The sequence below is a fragment of the Astatotilapia calliptera genome, chromosome 7 (genome assembly GCF_900246225.1).
Source record: "Astatotilapia calliptera chromosome 7, fAstCal1.2, whole genome shotgun sequence".
Classification (NCBI taxonomy): Eukaryota; Metazoa; Chordata; class Actinopteri; order Cichliformes; family Cichlidae; genus Astatotilapia; species Astatotilapia calliptera.
In genome coordinates, this window is record NC_039308.1 from 55,809,371 (window position 1) to 55,830,278 (window position 20,908).

Below are 20,908 nucleotides of genomic sequence, written 5' to 3' on the forward strand. Positions count from 1 at the left end.
ATGACTGACTTTTCTTCTTGTTAAAGCTGTGTCACTGCACCTGAGCCTAAAAGGTAGGCCGAATCTATTTTTCTGGTGTGCTGTAGGTTATTGTTATGTACTACATGTGCAAATATGTACCCATAACTTGTTTTTCAAAATATTAATAAAAGTGATGTCTCCAAACAGCCATCTCTTTCCTGACAATTCCCTTTGTGCATATTCTCTTACATATGATAAGTCAACATTGAAACACCTGCGGCTTTTGGTCAGGTGCGGCTAATGTATGTACAAAACAGGATTTTCCCCTGATTTTAGCTTGTGCGGCTAATATTTAGGTGCGCTTTGTAGTCCGGGAAATACGGTAGGTTAGCTGACATTAGCTCCCTTGCTTTATGCGATTGCAAAAACGTTCACATGGAGCAAACAGAGCAGCAACTGTCATTGAAAGGATAAAGTCATAGAGGAGTCATTGCAGAGAAGGACTGTAAAAGCTAAGAGTCTCTGTGAATTCAGCAGAGAACAGACAGACAAACAATATGGATCATTCAGAAGCATCCCCATCCTTCCTTCCTTTCTTATCTTTTAGTTAGAAAAAATACAAAAACAAACAAACAAACAAAAAAGCAACATGTGATAATGTTAATACCACTGTATATTCAACGCTTTGGCTTTTATTTATTGCAACACAAAGCTGCACTAAGAGAACTTTGTCTTTTTAAAAATGAGTGTTTAAGGTGTGTACTGCCACAGATAAATAACCTAACCCGATTCTATGTTTTGTGTTTTTGTTGTCCTCCATGGTTATTGATTTATGTATTTTGTAGTCTAATCAGTATCTTTAAAATTCAAACTCCAACTCTGGTCAAGCCAGAAGCAATAAATAAATAAAGCTAACAATTAAAACAAAAAACACATTTATATGTTTTGGTTCACATGAATACAAAAATTCTTAATTTTGTGATGATACTCACTTGAGAGGAATGCGGGGAACTGCGGTGGGTGTGGAAGCAGCAGTGATGACCTGTAAAATTTGTTCCAGAGCAGACAGGCCACCGCCTACTTGGAAGGCCACTTGGTCTGCATTATTCTGTTGAGGAGAGGACAGAGAAAGAGCGAGGGTAAGAAAGAAACAAAGGTGTAGTCAGGGGACGGCAAGCAGCCGGCCTGACAGGGGATTAAATAGCTCTTGCTGGAGACGGAGCCTTTCTTTCTCCTACAGGGGTAAAGGATTGAAATGTGAAACAAAGTGATCCCTAAAGTATTCCTGTTTAATCTCAAAAGTGCACAACCTGACTCCGCCCCACAACAGTGAACTTTCAGTGAAAGGCAAAATGCTCTGCAGGCTCCGGTTAGCATCAGGGTGGTCTCAATGGATCACAACAGGCTAAGTAAAAGTGAGAAAATGCCACGCAGGCGATCTAAGAACAGAACAACCCAGAGAATTTGAACTGTTCTAATAGCAAGACACTATAGCTCTACTGGATCATCACTATTATTCATCTTCTTTGGGTTTGAAACATTCCATTTTAGGTGAACTTTAATAAATGGCTGAATATCAAAGTGGCTCTGGTCAGTTCTTTTCATGCTTTTATTTACGACTGCTATATTATAGTTTACAAATACAAATGAGAGGGCAGTGGCTGATGCCACCAGCTGGCATGATTATAGAATACATTATTTCCAAACCGAGAGTTGAAGGCTCTCACACCAATAATATGGCAATGCATTTCAGAAAGCTATAAAAACGTCAACAAAATTAATTGGTTAAGATTTATAGATTAAATTTCCATCCAAGTTTGTTGTAGACAGCAAAACCTTGAGACCAGGAGTTTTCAAAGTTTTGATCACTGAGTGCCAATATAGGGATGCGGCATATGATGATAGTCAACCTGGAAAAAGCACAAATTAAAGTCTTTTAGTCAGTGTTTTTGCCATCTTTGTTTAGGGGATATTGGAGTTTCCTCATGGAATTCAGTAACTTTGGATGGGTTTGTAGTTTTTTAAACTCTCAGTGAGCCGCCTTAGGAAAATGTAGTCAGCACTGATGGCTGAAACAGAAGAAAAACTGGAACACAAGTATAATGCTAAGTTAGCATCATTTTGAGTTCCTATATCACAAAATGACATGAACCGTGGGTAAATGAGATGCACAGTGGTATATTTTTTTTACTCTAGCACTACATAAATTATTATCAGGGGCTGCACTTTGGCTTTAGACAAATAGGAATTCGATTGGTATGTAAAACTTATTTAAAACAATAAAAAAAAACAAGGTTAGATATTTTAAATTTTAATATCTTTGGGTATTTCCAACTTAGTAAAAAGATTGGCAGAAATAACCTTTGCATGAATCTTACTAACATTAAATAGAAAAAAATAGAGAAAGTTTTACTTTGTTCCTCTGTTCAAACCAAACTTCCTTTTTGAATCCTAACCCTTAATCGGCATTATTATTAGATACATCTGCTTGTCACACATCACTTGTCATGTAATCAGTGAGGAAATGAACTAATAACTACAGAATTTCAGCAGGAACAAATTAATATTTAAGAAATATTTCTTACTTAAAATGATATCCATTGGTTCCTCTTGTTGAATTATTTTTTCCTTACTCCACTTACAATATAAAAATACAAATAAAATGACTCTGCAAAGGAAACCTATAATTATAGCGGATTAGATTTCTAACATCATGTAAATAGATAGGCCCCGTCTCCTGTGACGATAGATTAATTGGCAGTATGTGGGATGCTGTTGCTACAGCTTCTCGTACATCAACAAATACAAATCCTGGAGTGGGTACTGACTATGAGGCATGTTTGTGCCTGGCTGGATGAAGAGCAGAGGAAGTGGAGGTGAGCTGCTGACGGAGGGCCTTCTTCACACAACTACAGAGAGCCTACAGGTCACTCCTCCACCTAATGAGGTTACGGTCTCCTCAAAGCTGTGACAGCACTAAAATCCAGCCACTTCACAGTGCTTTTGTTCCACAGATGGGAAGTTGCCAACAAGCCCGAACACACTGAAAGACAAACGCTTTACTAAATTACAGATAAGCTCTTCATCTGTCATCTGTGCCGGCTGCTGAGGTAACGGCTTCTTAATTCCAGTGTTAAGACGGAAAAAAAATATTTAAACACGCAAAAAAAAAAAAAGTCTTTACATTAAACATAATGGCAAAAGTCTCCATGACGCTCTCAAGAGTCAACGCGAACATTTTTAAAAGACCTTACTTGTGACTTCCTTTCTTTACACTGCCAAAGGTTTCCGTGTTTAATCAATTAGGTCTCGATTACCGAACTTGGCTCAACCCCTCATCAACACACCAACCTAAAAGCTTCTGGGCTAAATGAGAAAAGGCAGCTCATTCATAGTAGCTTCTCAAATGGTATTAGAGTGGGTAACTTGGACCTGCCCAGTCCTGGTTGTCTCCTGCAAAAAAATTAAAAAAATAACACAGAAAAGACTTTGTTGCTCAGTAGCTCCTTTCCTGTCCTGCTGACAGATTTATCTAGAACAATACAGGTGAAGAGATTAAGCTGAAGCTACCTGAACTGCTACCTTTAGGTCTACAGAAAACAAAATCAGACTGTGATGGTTTAAATAAAGCCTTGTTTTGTATGATAGCAGCCTGCGATCTAGAATTGCTGATCTTGCCGCCATGTAATGCAGTTGCCTTTCTAAGCAAATGGAACAAGCATCTGGCGATGATATATCCTTTCTCCAAACCCAAGGCGGAGCAACAGTATTCGTGTTTATATGAAGGTAATTACAATGACAGCATATATACACAGCAAGCTGAATTTGCATGCACACTTAACTGAATGAAAACAGTGTTCTGTTTCTCTAAGATCAGAGGATTCACAACTTGCATTCCTAAGAGACAGCTACAATAAAGATCCTCCATCCAGGGCTCCCAACAGGATACTCCAACACTTTGGGTAAGACTGCAAATAAGTACATTTCCCCAGAGTAGATAAGATTATCAGTTAGCAGTTCCCTCCCTACTCATTGTGGCCACCTTAGCTCAAAAACAAACAGGGAAACTAAATCTTACGCATTCACTCTAATGTTGCAAGAACTGGGTTGATGACCAAGCGAGTTGTTGGAGACTATATTCTTAGCCACATATCAGTGAGGTGAGGTGATAGCATTGCCAGCTGGTTTTTATTAAAAACAAACAAACAAACCCTATTAAACAAACCCACGATAGGGCGATCGTGGCTCAAAGAGTTGGCAGTTCGTCTTGTAACCGGAAGGTTTCCGGTTCGAGCCCCGGCTCGGACAGTCTCGGTCGTTGTGTCCTTGGGCAAGACACTTCACCTACCACCTACTGGTGATGGCCAGAGGGGCCAATGGCGCGATATGGCAGCCTCGCTTCTGTCAGTCTGCCCCAGGGCAGCTGTGGCTACAACTGTAGCTTGCCTCCACCAGTGTGTGAATGTGAGAGTGAATGAATAGTGGAATTGTACAGCGCTTTGAGGGCCCCGAAAAGCGCTATATAAATGCAATCCATTATTATTATTATGTCTTCTTCTTAGTCATTGCACTTTCTTTTGCATGTTTTTGCAGAACAGTATGGTGGCACAATGAAGCTGACCTTTCTCTATAAAACATCATCGTAAAAGATATTGTGTGGCAGTTGGTAAGTACTTCAGTATTCCTGCTTAAGTTATGGCCTAAAACATGTCTTATGAGGTCACACAATCTGTACATATCAAAGACAATCTTATAGTTGCAATATGGGCTGTGAAATCCAGTGTAAAATATTGTCAGTATATCTAAAACAATTACTGCATGCACATAAAGTTTTACTGTAGGCTGAATGTTATCCCTTGCTCTAATTCTTTGCATTAAACCAGGTTAACCATAGCCAAAGTATGATCATAGATTAAAGACGAGTAACAGTGCTTGAAGTTCTAATTGGTCTTTGAGCGGTAGCAACCTGGTAAAACAAAAAACGTAAGAATTAAAAAAAAAAAAAAAGACTGGGCAAAGACAGAAAGTCAGAGGCAGCTCCTGAATAACACATCGGGAGGACTTAATCTAATTTTCGCCCTGGGTAACTATTGTTACGCCGGCTGATGGGAGGACCAAAGCAGCTGGTATTTTTTGCAACAGTGACCAGGAGAAATTGCTTTTCATAGTCACCTAAAACCAGACAATCCAATCAAATCAAAGAGGAAGGCACAACTGTGCTACCTCACGAACAGATGGAAAAGAACTGGCAAAGTAAATTAAGGCAAGACTTAAACTTTCATCTGGGTCTTCATTTATGTCAAGGGTTCATCCTCCCTCACAACCAAGTACACCAGATGATCATCTCCTTACATATATGTCATCATTATACAGCATGCCAAGTCTTCTGTAAACCACAATAAGGCTGCAGGAGTAAACACTTTAAAGTCAAAATTTCTAAGTATAAACATGTGTTTATACAAGTCATAATGGCATATGATTTAGGAGGCTGTGTGGAATCATCCATTTCCACATTTGCTCTTCATTCACAAACTTTATTTATTTCAAGAAAAAAAAAAAACACATGATCAATCAAAAGGCCACAAAAACCAAAACCTACCACAGAAGCCACAAACTGTCTTCAGCTAAATCTAATACAGTAAGAGGTTTAAAGCTATTCCACTACCCACTGGTCTCATGGTGGAGAAATAACAGGGCTGTTTGGAAGACAGAAATGACAGCCTATAGTTAAATTTCTGTAACACTGGAGCTAAAACTAAGAGACACTTTTCATCTTCCGCCAACGATCCAAATAATTTTTAGAATTATCTTCCCCATTTGGTTAAGCCAAAGAAAAACCTCCAGGTCTGATATAAGGATTTCAAATAAAATATATCAAACTTATCTGAAAAGTCTGCTTTATGAGTGACTTCATTTTTGAAGGGGGATAATTTAGAAAAATGAAACAATCATGTCAGCCTAGATTTCCCCAGGTCTACACAGATCATTCATTGGCACACTACATATTTAAGGACTGATGCTTTTGGGAGAACCTGTTTTCGACAGTAAATGGCAAAAAAAACCACAAGAAGCAAGAAATATAGCAATAGAGTTGTTTTTGCACATAAATGTGATTCATGTCCTTTCTTACATGTAGCACAAATCAAGAGATAGTCCACTTCAGATGCATTATCACTTCTGCCAATATTCCGATTGGTTTAGATTAGGAAACTGTTTGAGCACAGAGTGCAGCAGGCAGGATACAGAATGAAAACTCACTAGCTGCACTGAGCCTTTATGCTATTCTATGCAGTTTAAAGATTGTGATCACACTGTTTGCAATAGTTGTGTTCTCACATGTACCTACACCAAGCTATATCGAGAAAGGTTCAGATCCGCTGTGCACGTGCTTGTCCGAGAACCTCAACATCTGAGTTTGCAACTCTCTTCAAAATAAACTGTTTATTTTAAACCAGAAATTAAAATTCAACTTCATTTAAAATGTGCCAGAACACTATGTTTATAATTTCACATTTATTAAATGAACTAAGTAATGTGTTCTCCCTCTTGTTTTTTGGAAAAACTTCTGACGCTGCTGATCTGGGTTTTAACCTGTCAGTCAGCTGGAGGCCCCAGTGAGAAACCCTGTAATCCTTCCACTCTGCCCTTCACCTTCCCCCATGTCCCCAGATACAACTCCCACCAATCCCACTACTCACTCAAATCAAGCTGTGAGTGCTACCTAATGAAAACGAAACAATCTTGGTGCAGTATTTGGCTCTCAGACCCATGCTCCTGCCCTTTTCTAGACAAGCTTCAGCTGAAGGGAATGGTAAAGACTTTGAGCAATATATAAATACAAGTGCTTAACAATAAGGCGAGTGTGCATTAGAAAGAAAGGGGGAGCACATTGGGAGAATTGCTTCTCTTAATCACCCTAAGTAAGGAGGGAGGGGGCGAAAAAAAAAAATCAGGTTTGACACAAGAAAAATCATTAGAGGCCACAGGGGGAGAAACACAGTGGGGTCAGAGACTAGACGTAGCCTAGAGAGAAAAGAAGGAGTGAGTGGTGGTGGTGGTGGGGGGTTGGGACCCAAGCAGCAGCGCAGGAGAGGAGCATCGGGTGTTGTTGAAGGGATTAGGAGAGAAAGTGGAGACTGAATCAGATATGGGGGAGAAAAACAAATCTGTAGGTGAGTCAATGACATGAGAGATGCTTGTTAGGTCAAATAATCAAAACGGCTCCGACTTGAAGTGACTCAGGGGCCAGACAGCCATGCTGATGGAGACTCTATTTATTTGACTTTGTCAAAGGATTAAGGAGAGAAGCACTCCCCAGACTGCCTCATTGGTTAATCATGATTCGACACAACTTTGAATGGATACCACTGCAAAAAGATGGTAAAGGAGAGCTTGACAAAATACTTCACAGACTTGCTTTTAAACTGAGGAAAAAGACAAGGCAAAAGGACTTTCACTTGATTTGCTTATTGCAAGTGACACCACTGTTGAATGCAGTGCATCTCCTCTGGCCCACTGACCTGTGACCTCCCACTGGGACCACGTGGAGCTGAGAGGAGGAGTCCTCGTGTAGTAACAGCTTGCGCGCTAGTCACATCACACCGGTCCCCTCCTCTCTCCTTACAAAACACCATGCCACCCACCTCTGCCACTTTATTCTCCGTCTCCCTGGGGAAATTCAGTAATAGCCTCTCCAGCCGGCCCCGTCACTACTGATGGGACACCATAATGTCTCTATCCTCACGCCCAGAGGCATGCTCAGTGGGATGTTTTGATGGTTCAAACCACAACTTGGCAGGAAATTTATGCCTCATTACAGGAAGTGGGCCGTATATTCTCCTCATCATAAACATGGTGGCAGGTGTTTTAATTCCAACCCTCAAAGTCTCAAATTGATGCGACTTTTACTGTTTAAAAAAAAAAAAAAACTGTAAAAAAAAAGGCAACAAGGCTTATAGAGCCTTGTTTCACCTGAACTGTATTCAAGAAAGTTTGCCATTACATTTTTAAATCATTTATTTATACAGTTGTGGTAGGAGTATTTATAATAAAAGCCAACCCCTCCTTGTTTTGTATAGTCAAATTAAAAGATCTTTGCTGAATAAAGTCTTGTGCATCAATGACATTTCATCTGGAAATCCAATTTAGCAAAGTCTAAACCAGCGACATCTGAGTCGTGCAAACCACACAGACACAAGACAATGCTTGCTCTCGTGCTAGGAAGCCTCTCTATTGGTACCATGTGCACAGTGTAAACACTGTTAATCTGGTCTTCATTAGCCAACAACCAAAGGCAAGTTGGTATGCAGAAAGCGAAAACATAGCTCATAACTAAAAAGACGGCTGGCATGACCTCTGCACTGCGGCAGACTGCTCAGTGTAAAACCATAGATCAGTCTAGCATATTATGCAACCCAAAAACCTTTGTGATAGACCTTTATATTAAAGAAAAGGATGGCTTCACGTGCATAAAAACATAACAGACAGTTACCTGCTTCTCCAAGATGCGTGAGATCTCTCCCAGAGTTCGGTCCAGACCAGACACCTTGTTGTTGGCCCACTGCCCGCTATCTTGGCCCTGCAACTGCTTCAACAGGTCTTTCACCAACCGCTGCAACCTGAACATAACAGCCAAAAGTTATAAATCTGTTAAAACATCTGTCCTTAATTTAGGATTTTTAATACCACTGGTAAAGCTAAAATGTTTAACCAATTAACTGATTAGTCTACAAAAAACAAAAACAAAAAGATGATTAAAGAACTCTTCGAGTCAATTTTAGGAACACTTTACAAAAACAAATAATAATGGAACAATAGAACATTTACATTTTTTATATTTTTGACACTTGAGATATAACTGCACTCTGATTTATTTACTTACAGATTTAAAGATGTGATTAAGAAAAAAAATAAGCAATGGATTTTTTTTTTAAAGAAAGCTTTAGATGTAGCACTACAAACATCAGGGGAAAAATATTAATACAGAAGAAAAATGTCATTTTTTTAAAAAAAAAAGGGAAAACCCCAAACAAAAGAAAACACTTACTTGGCCTTGTATGGGGAGTCAGGGACCTGAGTCTTTGCCTCCATTGATGTCTCATATTCCTTTGCTCTAAAGAGAGAGAAGTAGGAAACAGTCCTTGAATCCCAGGAAAAAAGTGTTTGGCCCGTCAGTAACGAACACGAAGGATCAAAGTGTGAGGAGAGAGAGAGAAAATACTTCAAACCCAGTCTGTTTATTTGGCCTGTCAGCCAATCACCATGTAACTTGGCTTAAAATAATCAGACAGCAGCACTGCAGGGACCTGTGTTTTGCTGCCATCTACTCATGTCACCAAGGCTTAATTCCCTCCTGCCATTTTTAACAAGGAGACTAGAGTTCTTTGCTGCCCTCGCTGTCAAACAGTTAATGGGGGTTAGAAGCAATACAACCATGGCTATTAGAGAACTGTCATCTCCATGGCGTTAGTCAACATCTCCAGTCTGAAAAAGGCAAACTTTGTGTTTGTGCATGTTTGTGGGTGAAAATGGGTTATGGAGAGGTCCATTTATCTGTCAATCACACACTCCCAGACATGATAAGTAACTATTGATCAGAGGTTGACAGGGCACCTTCCGGTTAATCGTCTCTACACTGATAGAATCAAACTCCTCCCGGAAGACGACAAGTGGATTTCCTCCAACAGGCCATACCTGCTCAAACTAAAGTCTGCCCTTGAACACGAGAGATTGTGAAGAGTAGATTGTTCATCCAAAAGACACTGACATTTTCCCCTCACAGTTTGACCAAAATGACTAAAAATCACAGATAGCCAGTGCACAAATTTAAGCAGTCAGAAATTCAATATCAATGCTAATTTTGTATCTATTAATTTGAGGCCATTGGTTTAATCCTCAGCTCCTCTAGTTCACATACAGTGTCCTTAGGTGAGATAGTGAACACAAAATTGCCTCTAATGCATTCCAATGTGAATGACTGGGTGAATGTACCCTATAGTGAAAAGCGCTAGTCCATTTAACTGATTATGTTATTTAAAATTAATTTATCATAAAAATCCTTAAAATCAGTTTTACTAACAGAAAAGAAAAAATACTTACTTACAAAATAATCATTAGAACAGATTTTCAACAGTTATAAGCAAAGGGGGAAAAAAAATCCCTAAGTGGCCTGATTCAGCGTTCATTCTGAATATGTAGTGATTTTATGTGCCACGTGAGCAGGATAAATAGGTAGCACAGACATGGTTTAATAAGGACTTGAACTATATCCACTCTGTTTGCCATTCATGAGATTACAATATTAATCTGACAGGTTTATATCTAATCAGGTTAAACAGGGAGCAATTGCTACACAATTTATTATAGTCATGTAAAAAATGGGCAATAAATCTTAGTGTTCGGCAATAACGGAGAAAGCCCATTTCTACAGTGTAGGGCTATAAGCACTTCATAATACACGAGATCTCGATTCCTTTTAATTATTCCATTTTGTTTACAGAGAATTTTCTCCACGTTTACATCCAAATCATGGCTACACTGCAAAACAGACCCACTTTGAGGTCATAACAAGTGGTAAAACCTTTATAAAAGTGACAATGGTTCAATAATTCAATCTAGTCCATTTAGCTTGTCTGTGTATTATTAAGGACATATGTTTTTCCTTTAAGGGAACCTCTTTTTTCTCCCTTTATCTAAGGAATCAGGGTGGTAACACAAGCTAAGGCCATGCTTAGCACCTCATGCAGTTCTCCATACTCTATAAGGCGTGTCTACATATTCACGTCACTCTTAGGTCCACGTAGCCAACAAAACAAACCACAAGCAACCAGAAACAGGCAAAAAGCTCATATCTGAGTATCAGTGTGTACTCTGCTTTGAAAGTCCAGAACTCATCCTGACACTGACAGGCTACTTACATTAAATTTTAATAGCTTATTTTCCCTTCCAAAAAATTTATTATAGAGGAGTTACGCCAAATAAGTGGGCTAAAGTATGTGTGTGCCACTTTATGACACAACAGGGCTCCATGCAGGCCTAGTTTAAACTCCTGTGAGACACACTCACATTTTACGGACACCATACGGTGTTCCAATAAAACGGTTCATTTCCACCCAGCGGTGAAGCAGCTCACCTTTATGTTTACAGGGGCTCTGTGTTATTTATGACCTCTGAAGGCCTGCTGCCTTTGAGTGCTAGTCTCAGCAGAGCTGGTGCGCGAGTGATGGTGAACAGAGGCAGATCATGTTGTCACTTTCTCAGTACCGCTGAGTCTCACAAAGCCAAAAACAGCAGAGCTGAGAATAAAACATTGCAGTAGAAAGGCAGTTTCAGCTTGTAGTTGCCTCTTTGGAATACATTTTTCCTTCTGAACTATAAATTATTAAAACAGTGAAAACTCATTCATTGCCAAATTTTCAGCTTAATTGTGATAAGATTTTAGAGGATCATTAGGTCAGCCTACACTCACAAAACAGCACAAACCCCTGCGATAACAAATGACGACATGTACTCGACCATCACAGCCAGTCTTTTTTCCTCTCTCTCCCCCCTTCTCTTTACCAAAAAAATAAAAATAAAAATATTAATGACGAAAACGAAGCTATCCAACCTTAAAATTCATGAGTGGTGGTGAATTCTTAGAGAGCAGGAGAAACAAATGTTTAGTCATGCCATTAACATTATCAGCGCAGTGAGTAAAATGCTCGTGCGTCCACGTGCACTGACCGGACATCAGGGTTTGCTCGAGGACACTTAACCCCTTGAGGACAGGAGGAGGAGGGGGTTCAAAGTACCAACACTACAACACCTGCTATACTTCGGGAGCCACAGTCGTGTCATTACATTGGTATTTTTGTGTGTACATAAAGTCTTTATGCTCTTCCTCTGGCGTGTATCACCACTGTTTTTTCATTTAATTACATCTTCAAGCTCGGTTGTAAAAGCGAATATTAAAAGTGAAAAGAATAGTAATGTTTTGATATGGTTCCTGGCCAGTAACGATGAGTCATCAAATTCAGTTTAGGGAATCAGTTTTCAGTGATCAAACATGGAAGATGAGGCATCCAAAGCGGTAGCTAGCTGGATCAAGAGTGTCGTTGAAAAAACACAAAACAAAAACATGTTCAGCAGATCACTTTTTCTTAATGTCTGCATACACATTTGTTAATATGATTTTTCAGCCCGTGACTAAGTTTGATAGATATAATATGCTGATTTATAATTCATTCATTCTTTTTATTGTGCGATTGCTGTCTTTTGAGGGTAAGTCTTCCCAATAATAAGCATCGGTACCATCTCACCATCTCACAGTACGCACTGCATGTCTCATCCCTCAAATCTCTTTTTTGACAGCCAGCTGGATTGATTGAGTTCAGGTCCAGGTTCTGACACACAGCAGCGTCACCTCCTATTTGTTGATTGCTATTGATTTTCTTTGATACTTCATTTAAAAATCAATAATTCAGAACAAGAAAAATAGGCATGGCTCATACATACTTGAACATACATCGCTGGTACTGAGGAAGGCTTCAGATTTGGCAATGCCATGGCAGTAATTTGGAGGAAAGCTCTTTACAGGTGAAAGCTGGAGAGCCACGGATCGATTTGCAGCTTTGCTCCCCAATCACGGAAAGTGGTCATAAATTAACATCATCAGTGTTACCTTGTAGAAAGCCTGGATGCACGTAACATCTGTTTTCCATATCGTTGTCACTCATAAAAAGAAAAAGAAAGGAAAAAAAAAAGTCCTGGCTGAGGTTTGTCCTCTCCTGCCTGCGAGAGGGTGGTGAGAAAAATCGAGACTGACAGTAACAGAGAGAAAATGGATGAATTACCTGGAGTTCATCCTGGCGCGGAGCTTTTTGGCCTTCTTTCGTGCCTTCTGCCGCTCTTCTCCATCCTTCACGCTTTCCGAAGAAACAGAGCTGTCCGTCAAAATATCCACAATGTATTTTTTTAAGGAAAGATGCTCCTAGAACAGGGAAGAAAAAAAAACAGAATATCAAAAGCTACTAACAAATTGTTCTCAGGTTATTGGTTATAACAAACTCCGAGAGCCGCACTGGAAGGAAAATAAGTAATTTTCTGCAAGTGCATAACTTTAGCACTCATTTCCTGGAAGGCAGACATTGTACTTTTATGGAAACAAATATAGGTTGCACCATGTCAGCCACAACACAACACTGCTGCTTGCACCAAATATACTGTTCCTGTACAAACAGCAATTAAACAGCATTTGCTTGCTACTTTTTACGTACAATTTTAACACTCTTCACTTTATACGCAGTAAACTGAAGGAAGGCAAAGACCAAAAGAAAGACTACACTGACATATCGCAGGAAAAGTAGTGTCTGTGTTCGTTTCTCCTCTTTGAGTAGTGAAGATGAGTTCCAACGTTTTTTTCCTCCCTCAAAAATTTTGACTTTAATCTGAATTTGACAAAAAACAAAAAGACGTGCCCACTTTGTACTTTTTCCTGTGACCCTAATCCTTTTCCATATTATTAGACGCAACTTGTAGTCTTATGAATGTGTTATGTGACACATTGTTGCATACCTCTCAGTAACACCACTGAATACTGTAATTACTCTCAGTAATGAATGCTCTTTTGAAGCCACCTGCCTGCCCACGGACATGCTGCAGGCCAGGAGGTGTTGCTTCCTGTCAGACAAGTATGATATTTCTACTCATAGACAAGAGAATATAACCCAATTTGAACAGCATGACACATGCGGAAGAAACCAATTACTAAATTACACTGTCATCCAGCACCCCAAAGGATACAATGGCCCCAGACAAAGGGTTTCAGTTATGTAGGCAAGTTATCTTGTGTGATGCCACAGCCTTTGGTCAAAGTTTTTCCTGCACCTGCTCCCTGAATAGGGCTCTTCACCGAGAGGCGTCGTATGAAACAGTTGTCATTAGTTGGGCTCAAGTGTGCAAAAGCAAAACAAGTGCCACAAAACTAATGCCTAAAACTAAAGGATTACTTACTGCGGAAAACATAGTTTATAACTAAAGATTCACAGGATTTCAACCATGGGAGACTAAGAATGGGACATTTGCTTCAAATACATATAAAATTGAAAAGAGAGAGAAAGAGAGCGAGAGAAAAACTAAGACACTGTCTTAATGTTCAAGAAAAGAATAAAAGAAATCAAGGCACTTCATTTGGAAGCATTCTTGAATGATTTGGGTTTTTTTTTTTTCAAAAGTAACAGAGTGTGACTCTAGTTCTAGTTTCTATACAAAGACGACACAAAACACGCCAGTTTAAATTTGACCACACACACAATCACAATATTAAATTCAATTAAATCTCAATATTACATTCCTCATTTAAAGTTGAAGCAAGATTTTCAAAGCTTCAGGACCGATTCACTGAAATGAATGTGACTGTAGTTTCCTCTGATTTGCATTTGCACACCTCTGCCCTCGTTTCACTGATATCACAGGTCACTAATATCTCGTGACCGTAGCTATCCCTCGCTTAGAAGACAGCAGCTCAGTAATCTCTCAGAGAGGCCATCCTGTGAACTGGCTGCTCACTTAATGGAATTGCTTCACCAACAGATAAAACACATCTGTTGGGAAAGACTAGTTACATAAAACGTATCCATTGGGATATAAATTCTGTTTTTCTTTGTTTTGTCTTTTTTGAAGGTTGTTATGTACTTTGTGAATTTAGGATGAGAAGATTTAACAACATATATTTACCTACCAAAGGAACCTCTGCAACAAAACTACACAAACACTGGTCAAAGGGCATTGCAGCTACACGTTGCCTCTGGTGAGAGAAACTAGATAGTACTATAAACATCTCATCTTCCTCTTGACACAAACTGCCCTTTAACAGATCAAAAAGACAGCCTACAGAAATACAAATTCTACAAGATATGCTCATCCAGTCCATCTTTTCTACCATACAAAGGCCAGCGTGGTAGACTTCCATTTGGCATACACAAACAGCCTTTTCATGCAGTCTCTTTGATAAAGAGATAAGACTCGGCTGCTAGTTGAGCAAATCACACAGTCATAAAAGAAGGACAGAAGTCATACAGAAAGCAAACAAAAAAGCAAATCAACTATTCCTTCATTATCAGGTAAATAATCTTAAATCGCTTGAACTACACAAATAAATTCTGGTGGAGAGACTGCTCTTTTAAACAGCAGCTTTGTTGCTATACCGAATCGACCGCACATCTCAAAACCGTGTGTGGTGGGAGAAAATTTCTGGACATTTCAACAGGCGTCTCTATTTGTATCTATCAGTACAGCTTCAACAAGTCCTTGAGGACTACTCAGTGCCTCGCCTAAGTCAGTTCTGATACCCGATGCAGCGTGGCGATCACTCTACTCATCGTGCTTGCCAGTCGCTAAAGACAAGAACAGCCTTTCCTCTGAGAAACCTATTTATTAATTACCCTAGATATAAATTCCTTGCGTTATATGGGTTTTGGATGTTATTTCATTATATCAAAGCAGAAAAAAAAAAAAAAAGGAAAGCAATCTCAAGTCCTCTACCCGTATATCGATCCACCCTGTTGAATACAAGTGAATTTTCAATTTAATTCACAAGTCTCTCAGAATGGGAGAGAATGAAAAAATATGAGGGCACATCGGCTTCTGCTGAAAAACTATGGAGTGACCTCACAGACCTCACAGCACAGTTGGACAAACCATCTTCATTTTAATTAAAAATCCTTCGCTGCAGGAAGAGTTATGGAGCCACAGTGAAAAATAGTTGGCAGCGGCGTGAATGAAATTGTGAAACTGAGCTTTGATATAAATAATATGTGGAGCAGATGAATCTATCCAAACAAAGTCTCTTCACTTTAAATAAGAAAAGATAATTCTGGACATCTAAATGTTATATATTAGAGGTACAGGAATGGCTAAAGCCTCAGTCCTGTAATAACACATCTAATACAAATTGTCCAAGCATGACATCAAGATTAAGATGCAGGATATTATGAGGATGACCTCAGCAACGACCTAAATTCTGAATGATTAGTGCTGAAAAATGACAAGTTAAGGTTGTATTAGGATTACTGCTAAAAATGTAGTGAATCAAGCAAATACAAGGCATAAGTGTTCATATATAAACTGTTTTTCTCCCCAAACCCAAGGTTATGATGCTGTCAAAAAGGAAACAAAAAGAAACTGCATTTGGAAAGGAAATGATTAAAAAAAGGAAAGTTATCAATTACTCATCACTGAAAAAAAAAGCTTTGAATGAAGGAGCTGCTGAAGCCAAAGGTTCTGCGTACAGCACCAACAGTTGTCACCTTCACAATGAGCCCTGCTGAAAAGCCAATCTCATATTGCAGCCTGAGAGGTTACCTTGCATTAATGAGCTGCCTTCCCATGGAAAAGTGCTCCATGACACACAAAAAATAAAAAAGCCTGGAGACAAGAGGGTGATGTCAGTCCTCCACTGAAGCGCTGAACCTTAACTGAGTACATTTTAAGGCTCATTTGTAATCTCACAAAGCCAGCTACAGGCCTGTGGCAGTATATAAGAGGACGTATAAACATCAATAATGACCGTGTCATAAAAGACTGTGCTCTTTGTCTATTTTTATTTTTTTATTTTTTTTTATTTTACATGAAACAGGCAGCAACAGGGCAATACTCTTTGGCAGAGTGAGAGGATGTTTGTTCCCAGCTGGGTGACAGTGATACGCACCACTTCCTCATCGGAGAGCTCCCGTCCCTGGATGCTGCTGCTGTCTCGCACGGCCTGTTGGTGCCTCTTGCCCTTGGTGTGGCTGAACAGGTGCACCTCTGAGGTTATCTACAAATACAAACAGAGTGGTCAGAGGTCAGTGCTGTGGACACAATGGAGAAAGAGGCAGGAGAAGGTCAACAGGGCCCCATGTTGCCGTGGTGAAACAATATACCACAGAGACACATACACTGGGACAAGAACTGCCTCCTCTAAAGCTTAGTTTAGAAAGGGATTTATTATGTTTAGGTCAAGCTCCATATACTCTGCTATAGCAGATTTGCACGACTGACTGTTCAGAATACTCATCTTATCATATTTTGGGTCTTGGCATAACCCCTAGGTTCATTCACTAAAATAAGCCAATACCAATGGATGAAGATCTTGGGGCTGACAATGGTTAGAGCAATTGCCATACATTATGCTGCAGTGATATACTTTTGTATCTCACTTAATTGTTCTGGTTTTTATTATATAAACAGAACTTAGGGCAACCATGTACATACAAGGAAAAAAAAAAGAAAAGCAAGCTGATGACAACAGTTGACTCATCGCAGATTTCTGACTAGCTGTAGCGGATGTTTGAGAAACAGGAACTAGAAGAGACAGGTGTACAACAGGCAATGTTTTCCTGCCATTTCTGGAAACAGGCCCATTTGGAATGGTTTGTGTTTAATATAATTAAATAAAGTGCTTGCTGCTGACCCATCTATGATCCCTAGTGTCAGATGCTGGCCAAGGTCATCTAACATTTTAACAAGATTCCTCCCCACCCCTTTTTCTGATGCTGGTTTGAAAACTCAAGGTGTCCCACCCTTGTTTTGGTGGCAGCCAGTTAATCAGAGATAAATGTGTCTGCTCGTTGCCTGATGCTCCAAAGAAAGAAAGGAGGGGGGGGGAAGGCATAATCATGGCCAGTCATAAATCTGTTTAGGTGACTGTGTTTAATCGGTGCTGTTAAATCCTCATTTAAATGTGGCCTCTTTCAAAACTCCTCTGAATCACCTTCAGGTTAGTAATTCTGTGTACATACAGCCTGTCAAATGTGGTCTTCTTTTTTTTTTTTTGCTTTCCTCATGTTTATATATAGCAAAGACGCATAAATATATTAGTTCAGGAGATTAAAATAAAAATATTTAAGTTAATTGGTAAAGTTAGTTGTAGAGTTAGTTAATAGTTCGGATACTGCATTAAATATTAGTGAAGTACTCTAACTGATCCAGAGACTGATTGGAAACTTTACATACCACAACTCCACACAGTGAACACTGTTTCTTGCGCTCATATGGTGTCAGTTTAGGTGCGTAGTCTGTGTTAGCATGTCGACCACTGCTGAGCTCAGCAGCCTTTTCTTTCCTCTGTTCAATTTGCTCCATATGCCTGCGGCTGCTCTCATCATGCTATGGAAGAAACCAAAAAACCCAGGTCATACGAGAAACATGGACTCTTGTCTAATGTTTGTTAAAGAAGCAAGGTGGCGCTGTATAAATGTACCTTCATCTGAATTTTCTTCTGCAGCTCCTCCATGGCTTCTTGTTGAGCAGCGCTGAGAGCAGCCAGACGCTCCTCTCGGTCTCTGCAGATGGGACATAAAATGACAAATAAGTGCATCTAAAAGTCTTAAAAAGACAGCAAGAATCAAAGTGATGTAGCCTGTTTAATCAGAGGGTGCGTTTCTTTTTTTGACACTACGACTTGTAGATTTCATTTGAATAGAACGGCTATTTCAGCTCATCAATCCACCCCTCAGTAATCCATAATAACAGAGAAAACATCTACAATAAAACACTTAACTACATCATTCATAAAAAATAGCTAGATACTTTGCTGGGCCACTTAAAGTTGTGGTAAGCTGTATTCTGCTTACTGGAATAATTTAGCACCTCCTCCAATGTTTCATTGTGAGCAGGAAAAACTGCACAACTATATCAGGACAGTTTACAAAGTCACAGACAACTGACACTGTATGAAAGTCTTGTCCTGGGCTATTGATTGGTGACTAAAGAATAAAAATCAGATATCTTCCCATTTAAATCTTAATCTCTCAATCTTAAACCGCCCCCTCAAAGGGGGACAAAAAGTAAGTTTTCCACTCATGCTGAAGTGATTTGGAAGTACAAACCTCGCTCTTTCCCGTGCTGCATCCTCTCGGGCTTTCTCCTTTTCCTGCCTCTGCTGTTCAATACGAGCCTCCTGCTCCTTCCTCTTCATCAGCAGCTCCTCCACTCTGGCCTGTCGCTCTGCTTCCAGGACCCGCTTACGCTCCTACACAGGAGCGGAATAGATGGGGGATTGGTAATTTAAAAATCCTATTAGAGAACATAAATGAAGGCAAAATAGGTTTTTCTTAATCACCTGCACAGCCTCATCTCTGGCCTGCTTCTCCTCCTGCCTCCTTTGTCTCTCTTCTTGCAGTTCATTAAGTCGTTGTTCATATTCACTTAACTTGGCAAGGGCATCGTGCCTTTTATTTTGGGCTTCCAGGGTGTTGATGAAAGCAATTTCATTCACCTGCAAAAACACATCCTTGAATGACAATATGAAAATATATATATATAAAATGTATGACTGCAAGAGATTCGCTCTTAATACCTTGGCCTCCTCTTCTTGAGCTTTCTTCACAATAGCCTGCAGTTGCAGCTCCCTCTTAAACTCGGCGTGCAACAGTTTTTCCTCCATCATCCTCCGCCGCTGCTCCAACAACTCCTCTTTCCATTTCCTCACATCTTTTTCCTGCAGAAAGTGAAAAGCAAGAAGCAAGAAAAATCCACAGTGTATTCTTTAAGACCAAACAGACAATAGATTCCTGACCGCTCGGTTTCTAACCTCTCCCGGTGTGTTCACGTGGGGATTAATGAGACTAAACACCACTTCATGGATTTATGTGGTTAACCTGAATTATTCTGGGACTAACTCCTCTTGCCATGGCTGAGAGTACAAAAACAAACTTCATGAAAGACTGTTGATTTTGGCTGGGAGTCTCCATTACGACTGCCTGTGGCCAGCTGGCCTAGATGTGACTGGAATGGGTTACAATATTTGGTGATTCTATCGGGCAGTGTGCTGACAGAATCTCTCGCTGCGAGCCAGGCTAAGCTTAGCTTGCATGGAACTTCTTCGCGGTGCTTTCCGTCAAGTTCATGCAGACTTACTCACCCTCTCCAACAGCTTCTGCAGCTTGAGCGTCTTTTCTTCTCTGAGTTTGTCCCTCAGCTGCTGCGCCTTCAGCTGTTTCTCCTCATGTTTCTTCTTTGACTCTGCAATGGTCCTGTCAAAAATATGGAAATGCATCATTCATCTCTTTCCCTCTCCTTATCAACAATGTGGAAGGCAGACGCAGACCCTAACAGACACCTAGGGCCTGTTTAGACATTCTGGGTGGTAAGCTAAAAAGAAAGAGGTCAGACACAGTAAGTGAGCCTTTGATTTTCCGGATGCAGGGATCAATCCTTGTCAAAGTAGGGGAGGGGAGAGGGCTGCTAAAGAGTAAACCTTGGTGCTGTTCAGGAAGGCAAAAAGAAAAAGAACTGTGCTGATCTCGTTAGTTTGAGTTACGAAATAAGCCAACTAGCCGGGAAAAAAAGAAAATGCAATATATGATGTGGTACCTTTTACGTGACGGTGAGGACAATTTCTCATGCATGTGGATGCCGTGTCCAGGAGGCCGAGCGGGCTCTTCCTCTACCATGTCGCCCCATGATGTAGTCTGCCGCCATGGTTCCCGAGCTACAGGAAGGACAACAAAAATAGACTTGAGTGCAGTGTTTACCTTTACAAAAAGTGTTTAAATCTCAGATGTTGCCTTTCATACCATCGTAATCCGCCAGCATGTCATTCCAATCTATATTAGCTCCACAGCTTCCATTACCGATGCTGGCCTGTGGTAAATAATTGAGGGTTGTTTTTTGTTTTTTTAAATAGTAGATTCATAATAACAAAAAAACATCTTAAATACCATTTTAATGACTGTCAAATTAAAAGTACCAAACATTCAAAAGCATAATAAAAAAACATGACGGATCTTACAGAGAAGTCACTTTCATTGTCAGTCTCCAGGTCATTGTTCTCAGCCTGAATCTCTCTCGTCAACTGCTCCTCCTCAGCAATGGCACTAGCGATTGCCTCTTCGTTAGCCTTCTCCAGCCGGTCTGCCAGCTCCTCTTTCTTGGCCAGGACCTCTGCCATAGACTGGGGCTGAACAGAGAGCACAGATTCCACCTC

The 20,908-nt window shown here is 40.0% G+C and overlaps 1 protein-coding gene across 3 annotated transcripts in view; it reads right to left on the reverse strand.

Moving 5' to 3' along the window:
- The window catches only part of scaper (S-phase cyclin A-associated protein in the ER), a 59,174-nt gene that overhangs the window by 21,865 nt on the left and 16,401 nt on the right, over nt 1–20,908 (reverse strand). For all 3 annotated transcript variants that reach the window (XM_026175937.1, XM_026175935.1, XM_026175936.1), the window contains 14 exons: nt 20,714–20,881; nt 20,499–20,565; nt 20,296–20,413; nt 19,844–19,955; nt 19,280–19,420; nt 19,043–19,198; nt 18,810–18,952; nt 18,182–18,263; nt 17,935–18,087; nt 16,649–16,756; nt 12,795–12,931; nt 9,008–9,073; nt 8,453–8,579; nt 954–1,069 (listed from right to left, as the gene is read on the reverse strand). In XM_026175937.1, coding sequence (XP_026031722.1) covers nt 954–1,069; nt 8,453–8,579; nt 9,008–9,073; nt 12,795–12,931; nt 16,649–16,756; nt 17,935–18,087; nt 18,182–18,263; nt 18,810–18,952; nt 19,043–19,198; nt 19,280–19,420; nt 19,844–19,955; nt 20,296–20,413; nt 20,499–20,565; nt 20,714–20,881 — 1,694 coding nt within the window. The remainder of the gene's footprint in view (nt 1–953; nt 1,070–8,452; nt 8,580–9,007; nt 9,074–12,794; nt 12,932–16,648; nt 16,757–17,934; nt 18,088–18,181; nt 18,264–18,809; nt 18,953–19,042; nt 19,199–19,279; nt 19,421–19,843; nt 19,956–20,295; nt 20,414–20,498; nt 20,566–20,713; nt 20,882–20,908) is intronic.